Here is a 26,142-nt window from a genome sequence, read left to right as displayed (position 1 = left end):
TCAGGAGGGTAGATGAACGAGTGAAACTCTTCCCACACTGAGAGCAGGTGAACGGCTTCTCCCCGCTGTGCAGGCTTTGATGTGCCAACAGGTGGGATGACTGAATGAATCCCTTCCCACACTGGGAGCAGATGAATGGCCTCTCCCCGCTGTGAACCCGCTGGTGTGTCAGCAAATAAATTTTCCTTTTGAAGCTTTTCTCGCAGTCAGTACATTGAAAAGGCCTCTCGTCAGCGTGAAGTCGCTGGTGTGTCAGCAGGTTGTACGATCGAGTGAATCCCCTCCCACAGTCAGAGCAGGTGAACGGCCTCTCACCTGTGTGAATACGCTGGTGAGACAGGAGGCTGGACGTCTCTGAGAATCTCTTCCCACAGTCAGAGCAGGTGAACGGCCTTTCCCCAGTATGAATCCGTTGATGAGTTTCCAGCTGGGATGGGAAATCAAATCCCTTACCACAGTTCCTACATTTAAACGGTTTCTCCATGGTGCAGGTGTCCTTGTGTCTGTCCAGGTTTGATGATCAGTTGAAGCCTTGTCCACACACAGGACACGGCTACAGTCTCTCCCCGCTGTGAACGCTGTGATGTATTTTCACACTATGTAACTGGTTGAAGCTCTTTCCGCTCAGTGCACTGGGACACTCTAACTCGTGTGTGCGTGCGCACGCCTTGGTACTTTTTCAGTCATATTGATGTTTAAAATCTCCTGAAGCAGACAGGAGAAACATTTCTCCTTCTCGATGCACAGACCAATGATATTTTTGTCTTGCTGAATCACTTAGCCCTGTCAGATACTTGATTTGAGATTTCTGTCTGTAAATCTTCACGTTCTGATATCCTGTAAAAGAAATTTACAAAAGTTATCAGTGTCAGTACAGGATAGAAATTCAGAACAGACAATTCTAGTTTCTGTGGAACACTCTTTCCTCTCTCATTCCTCAAAAGCTGTAAATCTCCATCCCACACACTCTCCCTCCACTCTCACTCTGCTGGATCTAATATTCACCCTCCCAATTCTCCTGAAGATTGACAGATCTCATTGACAGATCCATGCTCACTGCTTCCTGATCACAAGGAATATGATCAGGAGTTAGTGATTTCGCCAGTTGAGCTTTCTCAGCCATTCAATAAACTGATTTGGCTTTAACTCCATTTTTCTGTCTGTTCCTGTAAGGGGAGGTGATGGCCTAGTGGTATTGTCGCTATACTATTAATCCAGAAACTCAGCTAATGTTCTGGGGACCGGGGTTTAAATAGCAAATGGAGGAATTTGAATTCAGTAATATCTGCAATTAAGAATCTACTGATGACCATAAAACCACTGTCAATTTTTGGAAAAACCTACCTGGTTCACTGATATCCTTTCGGGAAGGAAACCTGCCATCCTTACCCAGTCTGGCCAACAGGTGACTCCAGAGCCACACCAATGTGGTTGACTCTCATCTGGGCAATGATCCAGCCAGCTGCACCCATATCCAATGAATAAAAAGGATTAACTCCACTGTCAATCAAAAATCTATCTAATACAGCCTTGAATATCTTCAAAGAACAAAGAACAAAATCAGCCCAGGAAACAGGCCCTTCGGCCCAACAAGCCCGCGCCGCCATTTTAACATTACCAGTCCCCCCTCCACCCATGACCCTTATCTATGCTTATGGCAATCCACATTGAGGGAAAACTAATTTAGGAACAATTTATTACCTCCAATCAGCCTAATAGCACATCTTTGGGGTGTGGGAGGAAACCGGAGCACTCAGAGAAAACCCACGCAAGCATGGGGAGAATGTGCAAACTCCCACAGATCGTTTTTGTCACCTCCTCAAAAAATTCTACCAGATTCGTAAGGCAAGACGAATGGCTTAACAAAGCCATGCTGCTTAATCAGATCGCAACGCTCTAAGTGCTCATACATCCTATCCCTAAGAATCCTCTCCATCAACTTGCCTACCACTGACGTCAAACACACTGGTCTATAGTTACCAGGGTTATCCCTCCTACCCTATTCAATGGCACATCCTCCAATGCGCTCTGTGGGAGTGAGTTCTAAAAACTACCGACCCTCGAAGAGAGAGCCTCATTAACTCTGTATTAAATAATCAACACCTATTGTGAATCTTTGCCCCCTTCATTCTAGAGCAGAGACCAAATGTTTTTGGAGAGAATTCCAGAGACTAACAATTTTCTGAGGGAAGATACCTCATTGCCATCTTAAATGTATCTCCCGTTCTCGATTGCCCCAGGAGTGGGAATGGGTCAGGCTGAACTGTTTGACAGAAAACTCAGCATGGACATGAGTTACTGAATGGGCTCCTTATGCAGCATAATGTCTTTATGACTAGAAAAATATAATGTTGTTAAGGACTATATTACAAAACTAGAGATAATAATAAATATACATTCTTGAGAACTATAAATATCCAACATGTCGCGTGAAACAACATTTGATATGTCTCTATTGTTACAATCCTATGGAGACCAACCTGAGTCATTCCAACCATTATCTTGTAAATTGAGTTTGTGTCTATATATACCCTGTTTGTGAACACAACTAGAAGTCTCACAACACCAGGTTAAACTCCAACAGGTTTATTTGGTAGTAAATGCCACTAGCTTTCTGGGTTTGCCCCTTCGTCAGGTGAGTGGGAGTTTTGATCACAAAACAATTTCCACTTACCTGACGAATGTGCACGAATCGCAAAAACCCAGTCTGCAGGTGCAGCAGGTGATCAAGAAGGCAAGTGGAATGTTGTCCTTTATAGCGAGGGGGTTAGAATATAAAAGTAGGGAGGTCTTGCTGTAACTGTACAGGGCACTGGTGAGGCTGCAACTGGAGTACTGTGTGCAGATCTGGTTGCCGCACTTGTGGAAGGATATATTGGCCTTGGAGGGAGTGCAGAGAAGGTTCACTGGGCTGATACCAGAGATGAGGGGGTTGGCCTATGAGGAGAGATTGAATAGACTGGGTCTGTACTCGTTGGTGTTTAGAAGGATGAGGGGAAATCTTATAGAGATGTATAAGATAATGAAGGGGATGGATAGGGTAGAGGTAGAGAGATTCTTCCCACTTAGAAAGGACAGCAGGACTAGCAGGCACAGCCTCAAGATAAGGGGTGGGGTGCAGAGTTGAGGTGGAACTTCTTCACTCAAAGGGTGGTGAATCTCTGGAATTCTCTGCCTGTTGAAGTGGTGGAGGCTACCTCGCTGAATATATTTAAGTCACGGATAGATAGGTTTTTGGTAGGCAAGGGAATTAAGGGTTATGGGGAGAAAGCGGGAAAGTGGAACTGATCCACTTCAGAACAGCCATGATCTTATTGAATGGCGGGGCAGGCTCGAAGGGATAGATGGCTGACTCCTGCTCCTATTTCTTATGTTCTTATGAAGGGGCAGAGCCCCGAAAGCTGGTGGTGTTTGCTACCAAATAAACCTGTTGGACTTTAACCTGGTGTTGTGAGATTTCCTTCTGTGTTTACCCCAATCCAACACCGGCATCTCCACATCATGTGAACACAACGCCCAGGAGGCTTGGGAAGGAGAAAGATACTGTCTTACTCACAGATGTTGAAGACAGGAGGAAGTTTGTGTGAATCTGAAAAGCAAATGCTGTGCTGTTTAAAACCAAACCAAACTTCACTGACTGAAGAGAAAATGAAGAGACATTTTCCAAACTGAGCCCAGTACCAACCCTAACCATCACTCCGACTGCAACTTCCGCCTGACTCAGACATGCGCAGTCCGGGGAAGGTGATCGCGCACCTGAACCCGGTGACGTCACCGCGGAGCAGCGCCATTGCTATTGGCTGATTCAGGCAGGACTCCGTTGTGCCGTCACAATGACTCAGAGGGGGCGTTCCCAGCACACAGTGACCCATTGGCAGCAAGATCACTGCGGATTGGACGCAGCTCAGCGCGGCTGGCTGTCAAAGCCCCGCCCACCCGCACGTGGGTTCTGGCTCCGCCCCCTCATTGTCTACATGCGGGAGATTGACCAATGGCAACGCGTGGAGGACCGGATGGGCGCAGGTCCTCCAACCAATCAGAGTCCAGGCTTTGTATCAGTGGCTGCGCGGAGCTTCCGGTAGAGATGGTTGTGCGATCAGTAAGTTCAATGATAACAGAATCTGTTAGTGTGGTAAATAGTGAGGAGGAAAGCCTTAGATTACAGAGTGCTGTGGATGGGCTGGTTAGATGGGCAGAACAGTGGCAAATATTATTTAACCCCAAAAAATCTAAGGTGATACATTTTGCGAGGACGAAAAAGGCAAAGGAATAGACAATGAACAATAGGACGCCAAGAAGTACAGAGGACCAGAGGGACCTTGGGGTGTATGTCTATAGGACCCTGGAGGCAGCAGGACAGATTGATCAAGTGGTTAAGAAGGGATATGGAATACTTGCCTTTTTTTAGCTGAGGTATAGAGTATTAGAGCAGGCAGGTTATGACTGAGTGTATTAAAAGCTAGAGGACTGTTTGCAATTCGGGTCACCACATTTCAGGAAAGATGTGATTGTACCAGAGAAGTTGCAGGGAAGATTCACCAGGATGTTGTCTCGGCTGGAATATTTCAGCCATAAAGAGAGTCTGGTTAGGCTGGAATCATTTTCCCTGAAGCAGAGAAGACAAAAAGGGACCTGACTGAAATGCACAAAAATATGAATCCTTAGTTCACTGATCTTTAGTAGCTGGGTCAGTAACCGGGGGACATAGATTTAAGATGGCGAGCAGGAGATTTAGAGGGGATTTGAAGAAAAAGATTTTCATCTAGAGGGTGGTGGGGATCTAGAACTCATTGCCTAAAAGGATGGTAGAGATGGGAACTCTCAATGTTTACGAAGCATTCAGATGAGTACATGAAATGCCAGAACTTACAAGGCTACCACTAACAGAGTGAGCAAGTGGTGGAAGATGGGATTAGAATAGATCGATGCATGAGAGCTGGTGCAAATACAATGAGCCAAAGGGCCTCTTGCTGTTCTTTAAAATTCTGAGGACAGAATTATGACCAATGTTGTTATGTGATCAATATTGGATGATTTATAATAATGTACACATTATTATTTCTAGCCTTGTAATATAGTACTGTAACTATATCATTTAGTTCCAGTCAGAGTCATTACAAACAAAGAACAGTATAGCACACGAATAGGCCCGTCAATCCTCCAAGCCTACATTGATCACATTTACCTGTCTGGGCCAACCACATATATCTCTTTATTCCTTGTTTGTTCATATGTCTATCAAGATAAGTCTTAAATGTGGCTAATGTAACTGCTTCAACCAGTTCACTTGGCAGTGCTTTCCAGGCCCCCACCACCCTCTGTGTAAAAAAACTTCCCCTGCGCATCTCCATTGAACCTTTCCCCTCTTACCTTGAACTTTTGACCCTTGTAATTGTGATTTCTGCTCTGGGAAAAAGCTTCCAGTTGTTCAAGCTATCTATACTTCTCATAATTTTATAAACTTCTATCAGGTTGTCCGTTAGCCTTCATCTTTCCAGGGAGAACAATCCCAGTTTATTCAATCTGTCCTCATAGCTAATATCCTCCATACCAGGCAACATCCTTTTCTGCACTCTCTTCAAAGCCTCCACGTCCTTCTGGTTGTGTAGTGACCAGAATAGGACACAGTATTCCAGATTTTATACAACTGTAACATTATTTGCCAACTTTTATACTCGATGTCCTGTCCGATGAAGGCAAACATGCCATATGCTTTCTTCACCACCTTTTCCACCTGTGCTGCCACTTTTAAGCATCTATGGACCTGTACTCCCAGATCTCTCTGTGTGTCTATGCTCCTGATGGTTCTGCCATTTATTTTATAGCTTCCACCTGAATTGGATTTACCAAAATACACCACGTTGCATTTGTCTGGATTAAATTCCTTCTGGCATTTCTCCACCCAATTTTCCAGCCTATCTGTATACTGCTGTATTCTTTGACAATCTTCATCACCATCTGCAGCTCCATCAATCTTAGTATCATCCACAAACTTGCTAATCAGACCAATTATGTTTTCTTCCAAGTCATTTATATATATTACAAACAGCAGAGGTTCCAGCACTGATCCCTGCGGAACACCACTGGACCTCCATTCAGAAAAACATTCCTTTGCTACCCTCTGTTTTCTATGGCCAAGCCAGTTCTGAATCTATCTAGTTCAACCCTGATCCCATGAGATTTAATCTTTTGCACCAGCCTGCCTTGAAGGAACTTGTCAAATTACAGCACAGAAGGAGTCCATTGGACAACTCAAGTCCCTGCTAGCTCTCTATTGAGCAATTCTGTCAGTCTGGAGTGGGTCCCATTCTGTAATCCTGCAGCACCCATCCAATCTCATTTAGAAACTATTGATCATCTCTGCTCGACCGCCCTCATAGGCAGCAAGTTCAAGATCCTGACCAATCACAACCCTCTGTATCTTAACCAACTGGAGCCACCTTATTCATTAATCACGTTTATAGTCCAGTCGTATAGACATATATCTGTCTGCAGCCTGCATGGAGATTTCCAGCTCTCTGTGTCCAGCACAGGAAGCAGTGAGCATGGATCTGTCAATCGGTCTCAATCAGCACCTTCAGGAGAATTGGGAGGGTGAATATTAGATACAGCAGAGTGAGAATGGAGGGAGAGTGTGTGGGATGGAGATTTACAGCTTTTGGGGAAGGAGACAGGAAAGAGTGTTCCATAGAAACTAGAATTTTCTGTTCTGAATTTTTACCCTACACTGACTGTGATGTCTGCTGCAAACTCCTTTTACAGGTTTTAGACTCCATAGACAGAAATCCCAAACCACACATTACATCAAGATCTGACAGGGTCACTCAATTCATCTGGAACTGAATATCATTACATCTAAGAGAAATATTTCTCTGTTCTGTCTGCTTCAGAAGGTTTTAAATATCAGTGTGACTGGAAAAGCACTGAGACACACACACCCCCGAGTGAGAATGTTCCAGTGCACTGAGTGTGGAAAGAGCTTGAATCAGTTACACAGACTGAAAATACATTACAGCATTCACAGCAGGGAGAGACTGTAGCTGCGTTCAGTATGAAACTTGTCTGATGGTCAGTTCTGGAAAGCCACAAGCTCACTGGCATAATGGAGAAACCGTGGAAATGTGGGGACTGTGGGAAGGGATTCAGATTCCCATCTCAGCTGGAAATTCATCGACGCAGCCACACAGGAGAAAGGCCTTTCAGCTGCTCCGAGTGTGGGAAGGGATTCACTCGGTTATCCATCCTGCTGAGTCACAGTCTCACTCACGCCAGTGAGCGACCCTTTAAATGCTCTGACTGTGGGAGTGGCTTTAAAAGGTCTCGGGATCTGGTGTCCCACCAGCGCATTCACACTGGGAAGAGACCGTTCGGCTGCTCTCACTGCAAAAAGAGTTTTCGAACATCATCGCACCTGCGGAAACATGAGCGAGTTCACACCAGGGAGAGGTCATTCACCTGCACTGTGTGTGGGAAGGAATGCATTAATTTATCCAGCCTGCAGATTCACAGTCTCACTCACACCAGTGAGCGACCCTTTAGATGCTCTGACTGTGGGAGAGACTTCAAAAGATCTCAGCAATTGGTGTCCCACCAGCGCATTCACACTGAGGAGAGACCATTCAGCTGCTCTCGCTGCACAAAGAGATTCAGAACATCATCCCACTTGTGTGAACACCAGCGAGTTCACACCAGTGAGAGACCCTTTAAATGCTCTGATTGTGGTTGTGGCTTCAAAAGGTCTCAGGATCTGGTGTCCCACCAGCGCATTCACACTGAGGAGCGACCGTTCAGCTGCTCTCACTGCACCAAGAGCTTTAGGACATCGTCTCACCTGCGGAAACATGAGCGAATTCACACTGGCGAGAGACCGTTTACCTGCTCTGTGTGTGGGAAGGGCTTCAGTGATTCATCTAACCTGCGGGAACACCAGAGAGTTCACACCGGGGAGAGGCCATTCACCTGCTCTGTGTGTGGGAAGGGATTCACTCGGTCATCCAGCCTGCAGACACACCAGCGAGTCCACACCGGGGAGAGACCGTTCACCTGCACTGTGTGTGGGAAAGGATTCACTGAATCAACACCCCTGCGGAGACACCAGCGAGTTCACAAGTGATCATAGGGGTTGGATTCTGCTGTTATTGCTGCTGTTAATTACATCCGGGACTGAACCATGTTCATTCTGACAGTGGGTGAAGTGGGAGGGTCCGAGAGTTGCTTTCTGCTGGACTGGCCGGTCTCACAACTTTGTTTCCAGTGGGCTGATGCTCTTTGAGCCTGGATCAAGAAAATCTGATTGTGGCATTTATTTTATCGTGGATAATAAGTAGTGTTTTTCCTACAAGTTCAGGGAGAATAAATACAGAAAGAACTGGAAAAACACAACAGCTCTGGCAGCATCTGTGGAGAGAGAAACAGAGTTAACTTTTCACGTCCAATGTAACTTTACCTCAGAACTAAAGAGTGGGAGAAATGTGATGGGTTTGATGCTGGTCAGAGTTGGTGGGGGGTGGAATCGGGTAGAACAAAAAGGGAAAGTCAGGGATTGGTTAGCGGGTGGGTGAGATTAAATGACAAAAATGTCCTGGAACAAAAGCAAAGGGAAAGGTAATGTTTGTAGTCAAGGGTCAAAGTATTGGTGCAGAGTAAGTGTGAATGGCAGAATAAAGGACAGCTTTGTCTGGAAGCAAAAAACACAAAAACAAGATACAGATTCACACTTGGCGAAACAAATCACAACGAGGAGAGAGTTCAGGGTGTGAAGTTGTTGAACTCAATGTTGAGTCCAGAAGACTGTAAATCCGCCTTGGGTTGGGGGCAGTCCTTTTTAATGTGCCCCACCTCCTTACAGGCACAGCACCTCACACCGTCCGCAGACCAGAAACCCAGTACGTGATTTCCTGAAAGGGAATGTTAAACCAGGACCTCCTCCCGGGCCAGGCAGATAAAGAGCTGGCGCTGGAAGGAGTATACATGTCAGAGGGAGGGGTCCCGAAGGCCGAGTGGGATCAGTACAACCCCGGATCTGATCTCCCCAGTAGATGGAGGTGGGGGAGGAGGAACTCCACGGGGAGGAAGAGCGGGATGTTTGAAATCGCGATCTTATGGGCAGTGGCCTCGAGAGGGTCCCCGCCAGGAACCACCCACTCGGCCTTCAACAAGAATACGGCCCAGCCGTACATCTTAGAGGCAGCGACAATGGCTGAGGGGTCGAACCTGAGGGACTTAATAGGATTGAGGGTTATAGGTAAGCCTAGTAGGTGGAGATATGATCGGCGCAACTTGTGGGCCGAAGGGCCTGTTTGTGCTGTAGATTTTCTATGTTCTAACCCCAGCCGTTGCCTTGACACAGGCCTCGATAGACATGCCAGGGTGAGCGTAGCACTTGACCCCGAGTTGCCTTGTGATTAAATTGAAAGGTGGCAGGGCCTTTGGCCATTGCCACTCAGGCGTAAGTGGGTCTGAAAGGCCCTGGCACCTGGGACAGCATTGCCGTCACCATGGTGTCCAATCAAATAGTGCTACACCCGCCCCGAAGCTGCCCAGATGCGTGGCAGGGAGTATAGGTGTGTCCGAGGGGAGGGATGGAGGGAAGGATGGGTAATGGCCTCTCTGCCCAGGTGGCAGGGCAGGGTCAGCGAGGGAGTGTGGGGTGGGGTTAATGGCCATTCAGGTGCTCTCTCCTGAGAGTTAGAGAGGGAGAGAGGAGGGTGGAGGTACTGGAGGGAGGATGAGGGACAGGACACTGAGGAGGGCCGGTGCCGCAGTCAGGAGGAAGGAGGGGTGGGGTGCCAGTGTTGGAGGCAGCAGCAGTGGGTGGGGGGATTTTGTTCCTTCAGCCCTAGTGGGTGTAACAGTCCAGCGTGTCGTCACCCCCCCCACCCTGCAGATGGAAATCAGTCTGAATATTCTTCCCCCCGCCTCCTTTCCAAGCACTGACTTTCGGAGATAAGGGCACCAGACCAACCACTCAGCCCTTTGATGCCGCTGTTTTAAAGTTGTGCAGTCCTCCCCGCACAAAATAAACTCTCTCTCCCCCCTCTCCCTCTCTCCCCCCTCTCCCTCTCTCCCCCCTCTCCCCCCCTCCCTCTCTCCCCCCTCTCCCCCCCTCCCTCTCTCCCCCCTCTCCCCCCTCCCTCTCTCCCCCCCTCTCTCCCCCCTCTCCCCCTCTACCCCCCCTCCCCCTCTCCCCCTCTACCCCCCCTCCCCCTCTCCCCCTCTACCCCCCCCCTCCCCCTCTACCCCTCCCCCTCTCCCCCCCCCACCTCCCCCTCTCCCCCCCCGCCTCCTCTCCCCCCCCCCCCCTCCTCTCCCCCCCCCCCCCCCCCCCCTCCTCTCCCCCCCCCCCCCCCCCCCCCCCCCTCCTCTCCCCCAGGGAGAGAGCAGCCAGACAGGCCGGACCGCAGGCAGGCGATGGCTCTCCTTCCTCCTCCCTCCCTTCTGGCTGGAAGCCGATAATTCAGCAGAAGCCGTGGTTCTCCACAAAGACGGATATTTCCTGCCAGCAAACTCTGTGACGGTGTTTTACTCACAGATGTTGGAGACAGGAGGGAGTTTGAGTCTGTCTGAAGCTCAATCCTCATTCACACAAAGCCCGCACTCTGATTGGCTGGAGGACCAGAGGCCTTCCGGTCCTCCGACTCTTCCCATTGGTCAACACCTCAGCGGGAAGGTCAGGGATGGGGGCTCTGCACATGCGCAGTTCCCCCTCTCCCTTGGACATGCGCAGTCCCGGGCCGGGGGGAGGTCACCGAGCGGCTTCTCGCTCTGGCCGGAGCCCGTCAGCCGGTTGCCCTGGAAACCCGGGCTCGGGGAGGGGGAGGGAACTGATGGGGGCGGGGCTCCCGGGTCCGCGTCACCGCGGGGCAGAGTGATTCCTATTGGCTGATGCAGACAGGGCTCCATTGTGACGTCACAATGCGGAAGTTGTCAATGAGCTTCAGAGTAAAACCTCCTCCTCTGGGCAACATCTGGGAGGGAATCAGTGTTTCCCCCTTTCCATTTCTATTCTCATTCTGGGGGAAACTGGGGACCTGCAGCAACTGAAGGGTAAGGAAGTGAATCCAGGGAGGGTGCAGACTCTGGGGAAGTTGGCCCAGGTCTCCTTCTCTCAAAGACACTGTGATATCAGAGTGAGAGTGTTCCAGTTCGTAGAAACATAGAAAAACTACAGCACAAAACAGGCCCTTTGGCCCACAAAGTTGTGCCGAACATGTCCCTGCCTTATGAGATTACTAGATTTACCTATAACCCTCTATCTTATTAAGTTCCATGTACTTACCTAAAAGTCTCTTAAAAAACCCTATTGAAACCGCCTTCACTACCACTGCTGGCAGCCGATTCCATTCAGCCACCACCCTCTGAGTGAAAAACTTACCCCTGACATCTCTTTTGTACCTACTCCCCAGCACCTTAAACCTCTTGTGACAACCATTTCAGCCCTGGGAAAAAGCCTCTGACTATTCACTCAATCAACACCTCTCGACATTTTATAAACCTCTATTAGGTCACGTCTCATCCTTCGTCTCTCCAAGGAGAAAAGGCCAAGCTCCCTCAACCTATCCTCATAAGGCATGCCACCCACCCCAGGCAACAACCTTTAAATCTCCTCTGCACCCTTTCTACGGCTTCCACATCCTTCCTGTAATGAGGCGACCAGAACTGAGCACAGTACTCCAAGTGGGGTCTGACCAGGGCCATATGTCTGCAACATTATGTCCCAACTCTTAAACTCAATCCCTCGATTAATGAAGGCCAGTACACCATACGCCTTCTTAACCACAGCCTCTACCTGCGAAGCTGCTTTGAGCTCCTATGAACTCAGCAGTGTGGAAGATCAGAAGGATCTTGGGGTCCCATTGATCAAAACCTCAGCAGGAAGGTCAGGGGTGGGGGCTCTGCACATGCGCGGTTTCCCCTCTCCCTTGGACATGTGCAGTCCCGGGCCGGGGTGGTGGGGGAGGTCACCGAGCGGCTTCTCGCTCTGGCCGGTTGCCTGGAAACCCGGGCCCGGGGAGGGGTCCCTATGACCACTTCCTTTTTCCCTCTGGACCCCCATAAATTGGAAAGGTGAAGAAACCCGATACTCTACACAGGTAGAGTATCCCACCCCTCCCTCCCTCATCTCACCAAAAGAAAGAGAGAGAGAGGGGCTCTGAGTGAGAGCAGGTAAGTTTGTTTTTGTGTGAGCTGTAAGGGATTTGGCTCAGAAGGCCAAAGCGAAAAGGGTGAGGCAAGGTAAGTTTATAAGTTTTTAAAATTTTTTTTCTCTGTGTTTCTAAAAAGGGGCAAGTATGGGTGTGAGGCCAGTATGTTGTTGCCGATGCAGTATGTGGGAGGTCTTGGAGGCTCCTGGTCTCCCAGACATCCGTACCTGTGCTCAGTGTGTGGAGCTGCAGTCCCTACGGGACCTGGTAAAGGAACTGGAAATGCAGCTTGAGGACATTCGTCTCATTAGAGAGAATGAGGAGATAATTGATAGGAGCTATCAGCAAGTGGTCACACCGGGGCAACGGGAAGAAGGCACGTGGGTAACTATTAGGAAGGGGAAACCTCAGGTGATGGAGAGCACGCCGGCGGATGTCCCCCTTCAAAATAAGTACTCCGGCCTGAGTACCACTGGGGGGGACAGCTCATCTGAGAGAGGCAGCAGTGGCCAGCTCTCTGGAGCCGAGCCAGTACTTCAAAAAATCAAAAAAGGGAGCAGCAAGGCAGTACTAATAGGGGACTCCATAGTGAGGGGGTCAGACAGGTGTTTTTGCAGACGTAGATGGGAGTCGCGGATGGTGGTTTGTCTCCCTGGAGCTGGGATCCGGGATGTCTCTGGGCGTGTCCCAGACATCCTGAAGGGGGAGGGTGAGGAACCGGAGGTTGTGGTTCATATAGGTACTGCTGACGTAGGCAGGAAGAGGGAAGCAGTCATGAAAAGGATTACAGGGAACTGGGTAGGCAGCTGAGAAAGAGGAAAGCGAAGGTAGTAATCTCAGGATTGCTGCCTGCGCTGCGGGAGAATGAGAGCAGGAATGGAATGAGGTGGAGGGTGAATGCGTGGCTGAGGAAATGGAGCAGGGGGCAGGGATTCCGGTTCCTGGATCATTGGGACCTCTTTAGGGGCAGGTGTGACCTGTACAGGAAAGACGGGTGGCACTTGAATCCCAGGGGGATCAATATCTTGGCGGGAAGACTGGCTCGGGGCTACTGGGGGGGCTTTAAACTAGAATGGTTGGGGCGAGGGAACAGAGATGAGGAGACTGAGACCGAGGAGGTTAGCTCCCAGGTGGGGAAGGACTGCAGACAGTGTGAGAGGGAGGTTAGACAGGTGGTGGAGAAATGTCCAGACTGAGGGGCTGAGGTATGTCTATTTTAACGCCAAGAGTGTAGTAAATAAGGTAGATGAGCTTAGGGCATGGATTGCTGCTTGGGAATGTGATGTGGTGGCCATTACAGAGACTTGGATGTCTCAGGGACAGGACTGGGTACTTCAGGTGCCAGGATTCAGATGCTTCAGGAAGGACAGGGAGGGAGGCAAAAGAGGTTGTGGAGTGGCACTGTTGATCAGGGACAGTGTCATGGCTGTAGAGAAGGAGGATGCCGTGGAGGGACTATCTACAGAGTCTCTGTGGGTAGAAGTTAGGAACAGCAAAGGGTCGAAAACTTTGCTGGGTGTTTTCTATAGGCCACCCAATAGCGACAGGGAAGTTGAAGTGCAGATAGGGAAACAGATTCTAGAGAGATGTAGAAATAACAGAGTTGTTGTGATGGGAGACTTTAATTTCCCAAACATCGATTGAAATATCCCTAGGGTAAGGGGTTTGGATGGGGAGGAGTTTGTTAGGTGTGTTCAGGAAGGTTTCCTGACACAGTACATGGATAAGCCTGCGAGAGGAGAGGCTGTACTTGACCTGGTGCTGGCTAATGACCCAGGACAGGTGACGGATCTCTCGGTTGGAGAGCATCTTGGGGATGGAGATCATAATTCTATCTCCTTCATAATAGCATTGGAAAGAGATAGGATCAAGCAGGCTAGGAAGGTGTTTGTCTGGAGTAAGGGGAAATATGAAGACATCAGGCAGATAATTGGACAAATAAACTGGAAGGAGGCGTTCTCGGGGAAAAGTACAGAAGGAAGGTGGCGGATAGTCAAGGAATGTTTGACTGGAGCTCTGCACGATAACGTTCTGATGAGACAAGGAGGTTTTGGTAGGGCGCGGGAACCGTGCTGCACGAAGGTTGTGGTGAACCTAGTCAGGAAGAAAAGAAAGGCGTATAAAAGGTTCAGAGAGCTAGGAGATGTTAAGGATCTAGAGGAGTATAAGGCTTGTAGAAAGGAGCTTGAAAAGGAAATTAGGAGAGCCAGAAGGGGTCATGAGAAGGCCTTGGCAGGTAAGATTAAGGAGAATCCCAAGGCCTTCTACAAGTATGTGAAAAGTAAAAGGATGAGAAGAGAAGGGATAGGACCTATAAAAGGTGAAGGGGGAAAGGTCTGTGTGGAACCGGAAGAAATGGCAGAGGTGCTTAATGAGTACTTTGCCTCGGTATTCACGGTGGAAAGTGATCTGGGAGGTTGTACTACAGGTTTGCGGCAGACTGAAAAGATTGAGTATGTGGATGTTAAGGAAGAGGATGTGTTGGAACTTTTAAACTCTATCAAGATAGATAAGTCGCCGGGACCGGATGGGATGTACCCCAGGTTACTGTGGGAGGTGAGGGAAGTGATTGCAGAGCCCCTGGCGATGATCTTTGCGTCATCGATGGAGACGGGAGAGGTTCCGGAAGATTGGAGGATTGCGGAAGTGGTTCCTATTTTCAAGAAAGGGAACAGAGATAGCCCGGGAAATTACCGACCGGTGAGTCTGACCTCAGTGGTTGGTAAGCTGATGGAAAGGCTTCTGAGGGACAAGATTTATGAGCATTTAGAGAAGTTTAGAATGATCAGAAATAGTCAACATGGTTTTGTCAAGGGCAGGTCGTGCCTTACGAGCCTAGCTGAGTTCTTTGAGAATGTGACTGAACACGTTGACGAAGGAAGAGCGGTGGACGTGGTTTACATGGACTTCAGCAAGGTGTTTGATAAGGTTCTCCATGCAAGACCTCTTGAGAAGGTGAGAGGGCATGGGATCCAGGGGGCTTTGGCCTTGTGGATCCAGAACTGGCTTGCCTGCAGAAGGCAGAGAGTGGTTGTGGATGGGTCTTTTTCTGCATGGAGGTCGGTCACCAGTGGAGTGCCCCAGGGATCTGTTCTAGGACCCTTGCTGTTTGTCATTTTCATAAATGACCTGGATGAGGAAGTGCAGGGATGGGTTAGCAAGTTCGCAGACGATACGAAGGTCGGTGGTGTTGTGGATAGTCTGGAGGGATGTCAGAAGTTGCAGCGGGACATAGATAGGATGCAAGACTGGGTGGAGAAGTGGCAGATGGACTTCAACGCAGATAAATGTGTAGTGGTCCATTTTGGCAGGACCAATGGGATGGAGGAATACAATATCAAGGGTTAGGAGTCTTAGCAGTGTTGAGGATCAGAAGGATCTTGGGGTCCGGGTCCACAGGACTCTTAAATCGGCCTCGCAGGTGGAGGATATGATCAAGAAGGCGTATGGTGTACTGGCCTTCATTAATCGAGGGATTGAGTTTAGGAGTCGGGAGGTAATGCTGCAACTTTATAGGACCCTTGTCAGACCCCACGTGGAGTACTGTGCGCAGTTCTGGTCGCCTCACTACAGGAAGGATGTGGAAGCTATTGAGAGGGTGCAGAGGAGATTTACAAGGATGTTGCCTGGATTGGGTGGCATGCCTTACGAGGATAGGTTGAGGGAGCTGGGACTCTTCTCCCTGGAGAGACGAAGGTTGAGAGGCGACCTGATAGAGGTTTATAAGATGTTGAGAGGAATAGATAGGGCTGAAATGGTCGCTATGAGAGGACACAGGTTTAAGGTGCTGGGGAGCAGGTACAGAGGAGATGTTAGGGGTAAGTTTTTCACTCAGAGGGTGGTGAGTGAATGGAATCGGCTGCCGTCGGTGGTGGTGGAGGCGAACTCGCTGGGGTCTTTTAAAAGACTTCTGGATGAGTATATGGGATCTAATGGGATTGGGGGTTAAAGATAGGTCTATGGCTTAGTAGGTATACAAGTGAGCCGAAGGGCCTGTTTGTGCTGTAGTGTTCTATGTTCACTCCACTGCTGTCTGACCTCCCTGCAGAAAAAAACCCATCCAGAACCACTCTCTGCCTTCTGTGGGCAAGCCAGTTCTGGATCCACAAAACAATGTCCCCTTGGACCCCGTGCCCCCTCACTTTCTCAATCAGCCTTGTATGGGGCACCTTATCAAATACCTTGCTGAAGTCAATATAAACCACATCTACTGCTCTTCCTTCATCAATGTGTTTAGACACATCATCAAAAAATTGAATCAGGCTCGTAACGCACGATCTGCCTTTGACAAAGCCGTGCTGACTATTCTTAATCATATTACACCTCTCCAAATGTTCATAAATCCTGTCTGTCAGGATCTTCTCCATCAACTTACCAACCACTGAGTTTAGACTCATTGGTCTATAATTTCCTGGGTTATCTCTACTCCCTTTCTTGAATAAAGGAACAACATCCGCAATCCTCCGGAACCTCTCCTGTCTCCATTGATGATGCAAAGATCATCGCCAGAGAATCAGCAGTCTCCTCCCTCGGGTCCCACAGTAGCCTGTGTGGAGCTTTAATCACAGTCTGAAAATACATCGTAGCAACCACAGCGTGGAGAGACTGTACCCGTGTCCTTTGTGTGTGGACGAGACGTCAACTGATCATCGGACCTGGAGAGACACAAGGACACCTGCATCATGGAGAAACCATGGAAACGTGAGGACTGTGGGAAGAGTTACGGAGCCCCATCTCAGCTGGAAATTCATTGGCACAGCCACAATGGGGAGAGGCCCTTCACCTACCCTCAGGGCAGTAAGGGATTCACAGACTTATCCCACCTGCAGACACACCAGCAAGTTCACACTGGGGAGAGGCCGTTCACCTGCTCTCAATGTGGGTAAGGATTCATTCAGTGATGGAGGGAGATGAAGGGAGGGGTGGTGGAGGCTCATGTGGAGCATAAATACTGACACAGACCAACTGAGCTGACTGGCCAGGCCCTGTGCTGTAGCCTCAATGGAACAGAGACAAATGTATTTACTTTAGATCTACCTGTCGTGGTAGGAAAAACACTATTTACCGTCCAGGATAAAATAAATGTCCTTCATCAGCTTCTGTGGATGATTTCAGTGGAAATGTGCTCTCCCAGGCTCAAAGAGCATCAGCCCACTGGAAGCAAAGTGATGAGACCAGTCAGAATATACCCATTGTATCGAACCTTGGTTAGGGCACAGCTGGAGCACTGAGTGCAGTTTTGGACCATTACCTTAGGGAAGATATTACAGCCAGAGAGGGAGTGTGACAAAGGTTCACCAAGTGTGTTCCTGCCTCTGAAAAGAGACTGGGGAAACTGGGCCTGTGTCCTCTCGAGTTTTGAATAATGAGATGTGAGCTCATTGAAATTTATAAAATATATAAAGAAATGGAAGGGGTAGGAGCAGGTGAGAAGTTTCCCCTGGTTGGGGAATTTACAATCCCAGTTGATATTATAACCGAACAGGAAAATCCCAGAATGGAACCCTGGCTCAAAAGACCAAAAGTTTTTGTGGCATGGTAGAACAGTGGGTTAGCACTGCTGCTTCACAGCTCCAGGGACCTGGTTTCGATTCCCGGCTTGGGCCACTGTCTGTGTGGAGGTTGCACATTCTCCTTGTGTCTGCGTGGGTTTTCTCCCACAGTCTAAAGATGTGCGGGTTAGGTTGATTGGCCATGCTAAAATTGCCCCTTAGTGTCCAGGGATGTGTAGGTTAGAGGGATTAGCGGATAAAATATGTAGGGATATGGGGGTAGGGCCTGGGTGGGATTGTGTTCGGTGCAGACTCGATGGGCCAAAGGGTCTCTTTCTGCACTGTAGGGTTCTATGATTCTATTTTCATGAAATGTGGCGGAACAGAGTCACAGGACTGCTAATTAGTTTTAACAAGAAATTTATTAAACATGACAAATGAATTCTAATACAATATTTCTTTATTCTTCCTTTAGCTGAACATTTCCTCTCAGGTTTTAAGATTAACACGGATGACAAAGTACATTTGAAGCTACAATGGTCTCATTAACACCATTAGTGTCTGCGGATTTCTCCTCAGAATCCCCCCAGATGACGTCATCTGTGTTTCCAAAGAGCACTCCCAAAATACACTTTAAAATCTTCTCTCATAGTAATATATTCACATTCCAGATCCACTGCACATTTTCCAAATGATACTTTTGACCAGAGTTTCTGGCCCACTTTTAATGGAATCCATTTGAGGATATTGAACCTTTAGGCTCTCAACTCTCAAATCCCAAAATCTTTTATCAAATATTTCAGCTACCTCTGAAGGTCTGCCCCTCACTTTAAATCGAATTAAATGCAATGGTCTCTAATTCAAGCCCCTTTGTTTACTCTTCCTTGAGTTTCTTCTGAACAATACCTGTCCACTTAACTTCAGTTTTCTGAAATATTCTTTCTGTCTCAGGTTCCTGGGTGTCTGGACTGTCTCGTTTCTTAGGAAACCTGCAGCTTGGCTGAGTTGAGAGAGAGCTGTTTGTGCTTCATGATGCATGTCCACTGCCTCTGGTTCCAGTTGGGACAAAGAAGACTTTTTGCCTTCACTTACAGCACCCCTAGTTGCTAAGTAACAATGTTTATTCTTCATGCTATAGCTCTCTTTATCACAACAGAATCCCAGTTGGGATTGAAACTAATCCCCACACATATAAAGATCTTTATCCAGCATGAAATCTGACTGTAAGTTTCTTTCAGGCACAGAAACATTAAATTAAACCCAGCTAAAACTAATTTCGAATGTTATACTTCAGTCACACAGGACATTGGTGAGACCATATCTGGAGCACTGTGTACAGTATTCCTCCCATCTAAGGAATGGTGGAAATGCATTGGAAGCAGTTCAGAGAAGGTTTACTACCTGAAATTGGATGGTGGTCTTCAGAGGAATGATTGGACTGGCTGGGCTTGTGTCCAGTGAAGTTTAGAAGAGCTCCAGGCAATGTGACCGAAAGCAGTGGAAGTCGAAGCAGAGTCTCTGAATATTTTGAAGGCAGAGCGGGATAGATTCTTGATAAGCAAGGGGGTGAAAGGTTATCGGGGGGCGGGGGGGGGTCAACGGGAATGGGGAGTTGAGGTTACAATCAGATCAGATGTGTACGTATTGAATGGTAGAACAGGCTCGAGGGGTTGGGTGGCGTACTCCTAATTGGTATGTGATCACATCCTTTTCCCTTCAGTGATGTCAGGCTAATGGATTGGTGGTTCCCCATTTTCTCTCTGCCCCGTTAAACAGTGGAGTTATATTTATCACCTTCCAATCTGCAGGAACCATTCCAAGATCTATAGAGTTTGGAAAGATGACCACCAAAGTATCCACTATCTCTACAGCACCTCTTCCAACATTCTGGGACATAGATCGTCAGCTTTTGGGAATTTATTCACTTTTAAGCCCATTAATTTCTCCAGTATTACTTTTTCACTAATGCTAATCTCTTTCAGTTCCTCATGCTCACTCCCTTGGTTCTCTCATGTTTTTGTGATAATTTCTGTATCTTCCTCTGTGAAGACAGACACACATTATTTAGTTTCTCTGCCATTTCCCTATTCCCCATTATAAACCCTCCTGTCTCTGCCTGGAATGGACACACATTTGTATTTGCTAATCTTTTCCTTTTCACAAACCTCCAGGAGCTTTTCCAGTCGGTTTTTATGTTTCTAGCCAGTTTGTTCTTATATTCTATTTCTTTTTCTTTATCAATTTCTTGGTCCTCCTGTGCTGAATTCGAAAACAAGTTCCCAATTCTCAGGCTTATGACGATTTTCGTTAATTTATGAATCTCCTCCTTTGATCTAATGGAATCTTTAACTTCTTAGCCACACTTGCTTCACTTTTCCTGTTGGATTTTATTCCTCAAAAGAATCTATATTTTATATCAATGTGTAATAATTCCTTAAATTCTAACAATTGCCCATCCAACATCAAATCCTCTATAGTAATATTCTAATCTATCACAGCCAACTTGCCTCTCATAAACTGAAGGTTTCCTTCTGTGAGAAACACAAGTAAATTAAACAAAAGAACCAAAGCCCATCTTCATGGCAATGTGACATGTTCTGAGGGCCTTACAAACAGAAACGCAAACACAATATCATTTAACTTCCGAGCAACCTTTCATTCTGTGATCCTTCCTTCGTAGTTTGCAGGGTGACTTGGACAGGTTGCAGAGCTGGGCCGAGAGGTGGCGGATGGAGTTTAATGCGGAGAAGTGTGAGGTAATTCACTTTGGTAGGAATAACAGATGTGTCGAGTATAGAGCTAACGGGAGGACTCTGAATAGTGTGGATGAACAGAGGGATTTAGGTGTATGTGTACATAGATCCCTGAAAGTAGGGAATCAAGTAGATAAGGTTGTTAAGAAGGCATACGGTGTCTTGGCATTTATTGGTAGGGGGATTGAATTTAGGAGTCGCAGCGTCATGATGCAACTGTACACAACTCTGGTGCGGCCGCACTTGGAATATTGTGTGCAGTTCTGGTCCCCACATTATAGGAAGGATGTGGAGGCTTTGGAGAGGGTGCAGAGGAGGTTTACCAGGATGTTGCCTGGTATGGAGGGGAAGTCCTATGAGGAAAGACTGAGGGATTTGGGGTTGTTTTCGCTAGAAAGAAGGCGGCTAAGAGGGGATCTTATTGAAACATATAAGATGATTAGAGGTTTAGATACGGTGGATAGTGATAGCCTTTTTCCTCGGATGGAGAAAGCTAGCACGAGGGGGCATGGCTTTAAATTAAGGGGGGGTAGTTATAGGATGGATGTCAGGGGTAGGTTCTTTACCCAGAGGGTGGTGAGGGATTGGAATGCCCTGCCTGCTGCAGTTGTAAATGCGCCTAGTTTGGGGGCGTTTAAGAGATCCGTGGATAGGTTTATGGATGAAAAGGGATTGGTTTAGGTTAGAGGGTCATTGTTTTTTAACTGGTCGGCGCAACATCGTGGGCCGAAGGGCCTGTTCTGCGCTGTAATGTTCTATGTTCTGTGAAATCCAAACCAAGTAGTTGCAACAGAGTCCACTGGGCAAAGTCACGAGATCAGCGGTTGCAGCAGAGAGAAATCCTTGACTCTCTCCACTGATGACCTGCGATAATGAACAAAATGCAGTCCTGGGTAAAACAGGAGAAACAATAACAGCAGAATCCAGAATCCCTGTATTCACTTGTGAACCTGTTGGTGTCTCAGCAGGTGGGAAGATACATTTGGGCGGCACGGTAGCACAGTGGTTAGCACTGCTGCTTCACAGCTCCAGGGGCCTGGGTTCGATTCCCGGCTCGGGTCACTGTCTGTGTGGAGTTTCCTTGTGTCTGCGTGGGTTTCCTCTGGGTGCTCCAGCTTCCTCCCACAGTCCAAAGATGTGCGGGTTAGGTTGATTGGCTATGCTAAGAAATTGCCCCTTAGTGTCCTGAGATGAGTGGGTTAGAAGGATCAGTGGGTAAAATGTGCAGGGATATGGGGGTTAGGGCCTGGGTGGGATTGTGGTCGATGTGGATTCGATGGGCCGAATGGCCTCTTTCTGCACTGTAGGGTTTCTATGATTTCTATGATTGAATCCCTTCCGATGCTCAGAGCAGGTGAACGGCCTCTTCCCAGTGTGAACTCGCTGGTGTTTCTGCAGGTGGCTTAACTGAGTGAATCCCTTCCCACACTGACAGCAAATGAATGGCCTCTCTCCAGTGTGAACTCGCTGGTGCCTCTGCAGGGTGGATGCATAACTGAATCCCTTCCCACATTGAGAGCAGGTGAACGGCCTCTCCCCCGTGTGAACTCGCTGGTGTTTCTGCAGACCGGTGGAATCACTGAACCTCTTTCCACATCCTGAGCAGTTGACCGGCCTCTTCACAGTGTGAACTCGCTGGTGTCGCCGCAGAGTGGATTCATGACGAAATCTCTTCCCACACTGAGAGCAGGTGAATGGTCTCTCCCCTGTATGAACTCGCTGGTGTGTCCGCAGGGTGGATAAGTGAGTAAATCTCTTCCCACACTTGGAGCAGGTGAACGGTCTCTCCCCAGTGTGAACTCGCCGGTGTCTCTGCAGGGTGGATGCATGACCAAATCCCTTCCCACAATCGGAGCAGGTGAATGGCCTCTCCCCAGTGTGAACTCGCTGATGTGTCTGCAGGCTGGATAACTTAGTGAATCCCTTTCCACACTCAGAGCAGGTGAACGGTCTCTCCCCATTGTGAACTCGCTGGTGTATCCACAAGCTTGTGGAATTACTGAATCCCTTCCCACACTGAGAGCAGGTAAATGGTCTCTCCACAGTGTGAACTCGTTGGTGTGCCCGCAGGTTAGACAACTGAGTGAATCCCTTCCCACACACAGAGCAGGGGAACGGCCTCTCCCCAGTGTGAACTCGCTGGTGTGACTGCAAGTTGGAGATCCGAGTGAATCCCTTCCCACAAGCAGAGCAGGTAAACGGCCTCTCCCCTGTGTGAACTCGCTGGTGTGTGCGCAGATTGGATAACTGAGTGAATCCTTTCCCACAATGAGAGCAAGTGAAGGGCCTCTTCCCAGTGTGAACTCGCTGATGCGTCTGCAGGGTCGATAACCGAGTGAACCCCTTCCCACAAACAGAGCAGGTGAATGGCTTCTCCCCACTATGAACTCGCTGGTGTGTCTGCAGGGTAGATGCATGACGGAATCCCTTCCCACACTGAGAGCAGGTGAATGGCCTCTCCCCAGTGTGAACTCGCTGGTGTCTCTGCAGGGAGGATGAATCGCAAAAGCCCTTCCCACATCCAGAGCAGTTGAATGGCCTCTCCCCAGTGTGGCTGCGCCAATGAACCTCCAGTGCAGATGGGGCTCTGAATCCCTTTCCACAGTCCGCACATTTCCATGGTTTCTCCATGGTGCAGGTGTCCTTGTCTCTCTCTTGGGTGGACAATCAGTTGAAGCCTCGTCCACACACAGAACACGAGTACAGTCTCTCCCCGCTGTGAATGGGGTGATATTTATTCAGACTGTGTAACTGGTTAAAGCTCTTCAGTCAGTGCACGGGAACACTCTCACTCGAGTGTGGCTGTGTGTTGGTGCTTTTCCAGTCACACTGATGTTTAAAATCTTTCCAAATCGACTGACCCAACAATCTTTTCTCCTTCTAGATTCAAAGACCGATGATGCTCAGGTCCCGAGGAATGTGACTCTGTCAGATCCAGATGTGATGTTGGAGATTACGGCCTTTGTTTCCTCTTTCAATATCCTGTAAATGAGTTTACAAAGTTATCACAGTCACTACAAGATAGAAATTCAGAACAAGCAATTCTAGTTTCTGTGGAACACTCTTCCCTCTCTCATTCCCGAAAAGCTGTAAATCTCCATCCCACACACTCTCCCTCCATTCTCACTCTGCTGTATCTAATATTCACCCACCCAATTCTCCTGAAGGTGCTGATTGAAGCTGATTGACAGATCCATGCTCACTGCTTCCTGTTGGACCAGAGACCACAACAAATAGGAGCTGCAGTCAGCCCTTTGACCCATCGAGCCTTTTCAACATGACCACTGGCTCATCTACCTCAGCATTATTCTCCCGATGTTAAACCCATATCCCTTGATATCTTCAAATCTAGAAACAATCTACTCGATGACTGAGGCGCCACAGTCCTCAGGAGTTGAGAATTCCACATCCATGAGTGAAGAAATCCCGACTCATCTTAGCTTTCGCTCCATCTTCCTGTCTGTGCCCCATAATCATGTGTCAATCAGAAATCTGTCGAACCCTTTAATTGTGAACATGAGGAAAGAGCCCATCCTTTTATCCAGACCAATAAATGTGTCAGGCTGAGGGAGCAAAGGCTGTCAATGTCTTTCAGAGAGAGAGAGAGAGACCTGGGCCAACCTTTCCAGAGTCTGCTCCCTCCCTGGATTCACTTCCTTTCCCTTCAGTTGCTGCAGGTCCCCAGTTTCCCCCAGAATGAGAATAGAAATGGGAAGGGGGGGAAAGAAAGTGTTTTACTCACAGATGTTGGAGACAGGAGGGAGTTTGAGTCTGTCTGAAGCTCAATCCTCATTCACACAAAGCCCGCACTCTGATTGGCTGGAGGACCAGAATCCTTCCGGTCCTCCAGCTCTTCCCATTGGTCAAAACCTCAGGTCAGGGGTGGGCGCTCTGCACATGCGCAGCTGCCCCTCTCCCTTGGACATGCGCAGTCCCGGGCCGGGGGGAGGTCACCGAGCGGCTTCTCGCTCTGGGCGGAGCCCGTCAGCCGGTTGCCCTGGAAACCCGGGCCCGGGGGGGGAGGGAACTGATGGGGGCGGGGCTCCCGGGTCCGCGCGTCGGGCCTGCGCACTGGAGCCTGGAGACGTCACCGCGGAGCAGGGTGATTCCTATTGGCCGATCCAGACAGGGCTCCATTATGACGTCACAATGCGGAAGTTGTCAATGAGCTTCAGAGTAAAACCTCCTCCTCTGGGCAACATCTGGGAGGGAATCAGTGTTTCCCCCTTTCCATTTCTATTCTCATTCTGGGGGAAACTGGGGACCTGCAGCAACTGAAGGGAAAGGAAGTGAATCCAGTCTGTGTATTCACACATTTATAGTCCAGTCATATAGACATATATCTGTCTGCAGCCTGCATGGAGATTTCCAGCTCTCTGTGTCCAGCACAGGAAGCAGTGAGCATGGATCTGTCAATCAGTCTCAATCAGCACCTTCAGGAGAATTGGGAGGGTGAATATTAGATACAGCAGAGTGAGAATGGAGGGAGAGTGTGTGGGATGGAGATTTACAGCTTTTGGGGAATGAGAGAAGAAAGAGTGTTCCACAGAAACTAGAATTGTCTGTTCTGAATTTCTAATCTGTACTGACTTTGAGCAGGTATCAGACGGTGAGGATTTGCAGACAGAAATCTTGAACCACATGTTACAGCAACATCTGACAGTCTCTCAATTCATCAGAACCTGAATATCATCGGCCTTTGAACCTAGGAAAAATGTTTCTCTGTTTTGTCTGCCTCAGAAGACTTTAAACATCAATGTAACTGGAAAAGCACCAAGACACACACACACACCCCGAGTGAGAGTGTTCCAGTGCATTGAGTGTGGAAAGAGCTTGAACCAGTACACAGCCTGAAAAAACATTGCATCATTTAAAGTGGGGAGAGCCTGTACGCATGTTGTGTGTGTGGACAAGGCATCAACTGAGAATCGCAAGAACACAGTGGAAATTTGGGGACTGTAAGAAAGGATTCATGTCCACATCTCAACTAGAAATTCTTCAACGCAGTCACGCTGTCATCCAGGCTGCTAAGACACCAGCTAGTTCATTCCCAGGAGAGGCATTTCCTGTTCTGAGTGTGGGAAGGGATTACCTTTAAATGCCTTGATTGTGGGAGTGGTTTCAAAACTGTTGCAGGCCTGATGTTCCATCAGTGCATTCACACTGAGGAGGGACTTTTCAGCTGCTCTCACTGCACAAAGAGGTTTAAACTGTCACCAGTGGGTTCACACCGGGGAGAGACCATTCACCTGCTCGCAGTGTGGGAAGGGATTCATTCAGTTACCAGCTGAGACACCAGCAAGTTCACAAAGTGATGACAGGGGTTGGATTCTGCTGTTAATCACATCAGGATCGAACCATGTCCATTCTGACAGTGAAGTGGGAGGGTCAGAGGGTTTCTTTCTGTTGGAATGGCTTAGCTTTCAGTGGGCTGATGGTCTTTGAGCCTGGGAGAGCACATTTCCACTGGACAAGGGAGGGAATCTATGTGTGGAGCCAGAGGAATTGGGCAAGGGTATTAAATGAGTGTCAGTATTCACCAAAGAGAAGGATTTGGTGGATGGTGAGTCTGGGAAAGGATGTGTAGATAGTTTGAGTCATGTTGACATCAAAAAGGAGGAGGTATTGGGGTTCTTGAGAAAGATTAAGGTAGATAAGTCCCCAGGATACTGAGAGAGGAAAGTGCTGGGGCCTTGAGAGAAATCTTTATATCCTCACTGGCTACAGGGGAGGTCCCAGAGGATTGGAGAATAG

General features: G+C 48.4%; 3 protein-coding genes across 3 annotated transcripts in view; 1 reads left to right on the top strand and 2 right to left on the bottom strand.

Moving 5' to 3' along the window:
* LOC145357589 (uncharacterized) overlaps window positions 1-26,142 on the bottom strand; it is a 254,877-nt gene that overhangs the window by 203,122 nt on the left and 25,613 nt on the right. The window lies entirely within an intron of this gene.
* LOC145357584 (uncharacterized) lies at window positions 6,769-8,359 on the top strand. Its single transcript, XM_080211060.1, has one exon. The coding sequence runs from the start codon at window positions 7,103-7,105 to the stop codon at window positions 8,111-8,113; it is 1,011 nt and encodes a 336-aa protein (XP_080067186.1). The 5' UTR covers window positions 6,769-7,102; the 3' UTR covers window positions 8,114-8,359.
* The window catches only part of LOC145357587 (uncharacterized), a 30,263-nt gene continuing 25,619 nt past the window's right edge, over window positions 21,499-26,142 (bottom strand). The window contains exon 4 of the mRNA XM_080211064.1: window positions 21,499-22,927. Coding sequence (XP_080067190.1) covers window positions 21,628-22,927 — 1,300 coding nt within the window. The 3' untranslated portion in view covers window positions 21,499-21,627. The remainder of the gene's footprint in view (window positions 22,928-26,142) is intronic.

The sequence above is a fragment of the Carcharhinus amblyrhynchos genome, chromosome 23, assembly GCF_965287045.1.
Source record: "Carcharhinus amblyrhynchos chromosome 23, sCarAmb.v2.hapA, whole genome shotgun sequence".
NCBI classification, from domain to species: Eukaryota; Metazoa; Chordata; class Chondrichthyes; order Carcharhiniformes; family Carcharhinidae; genus Carcharhinus; species Carcharhinus amblyrhynchos.
This window is presented reverse-complemented; position numbering and strand designations above follow the sequence as displayed.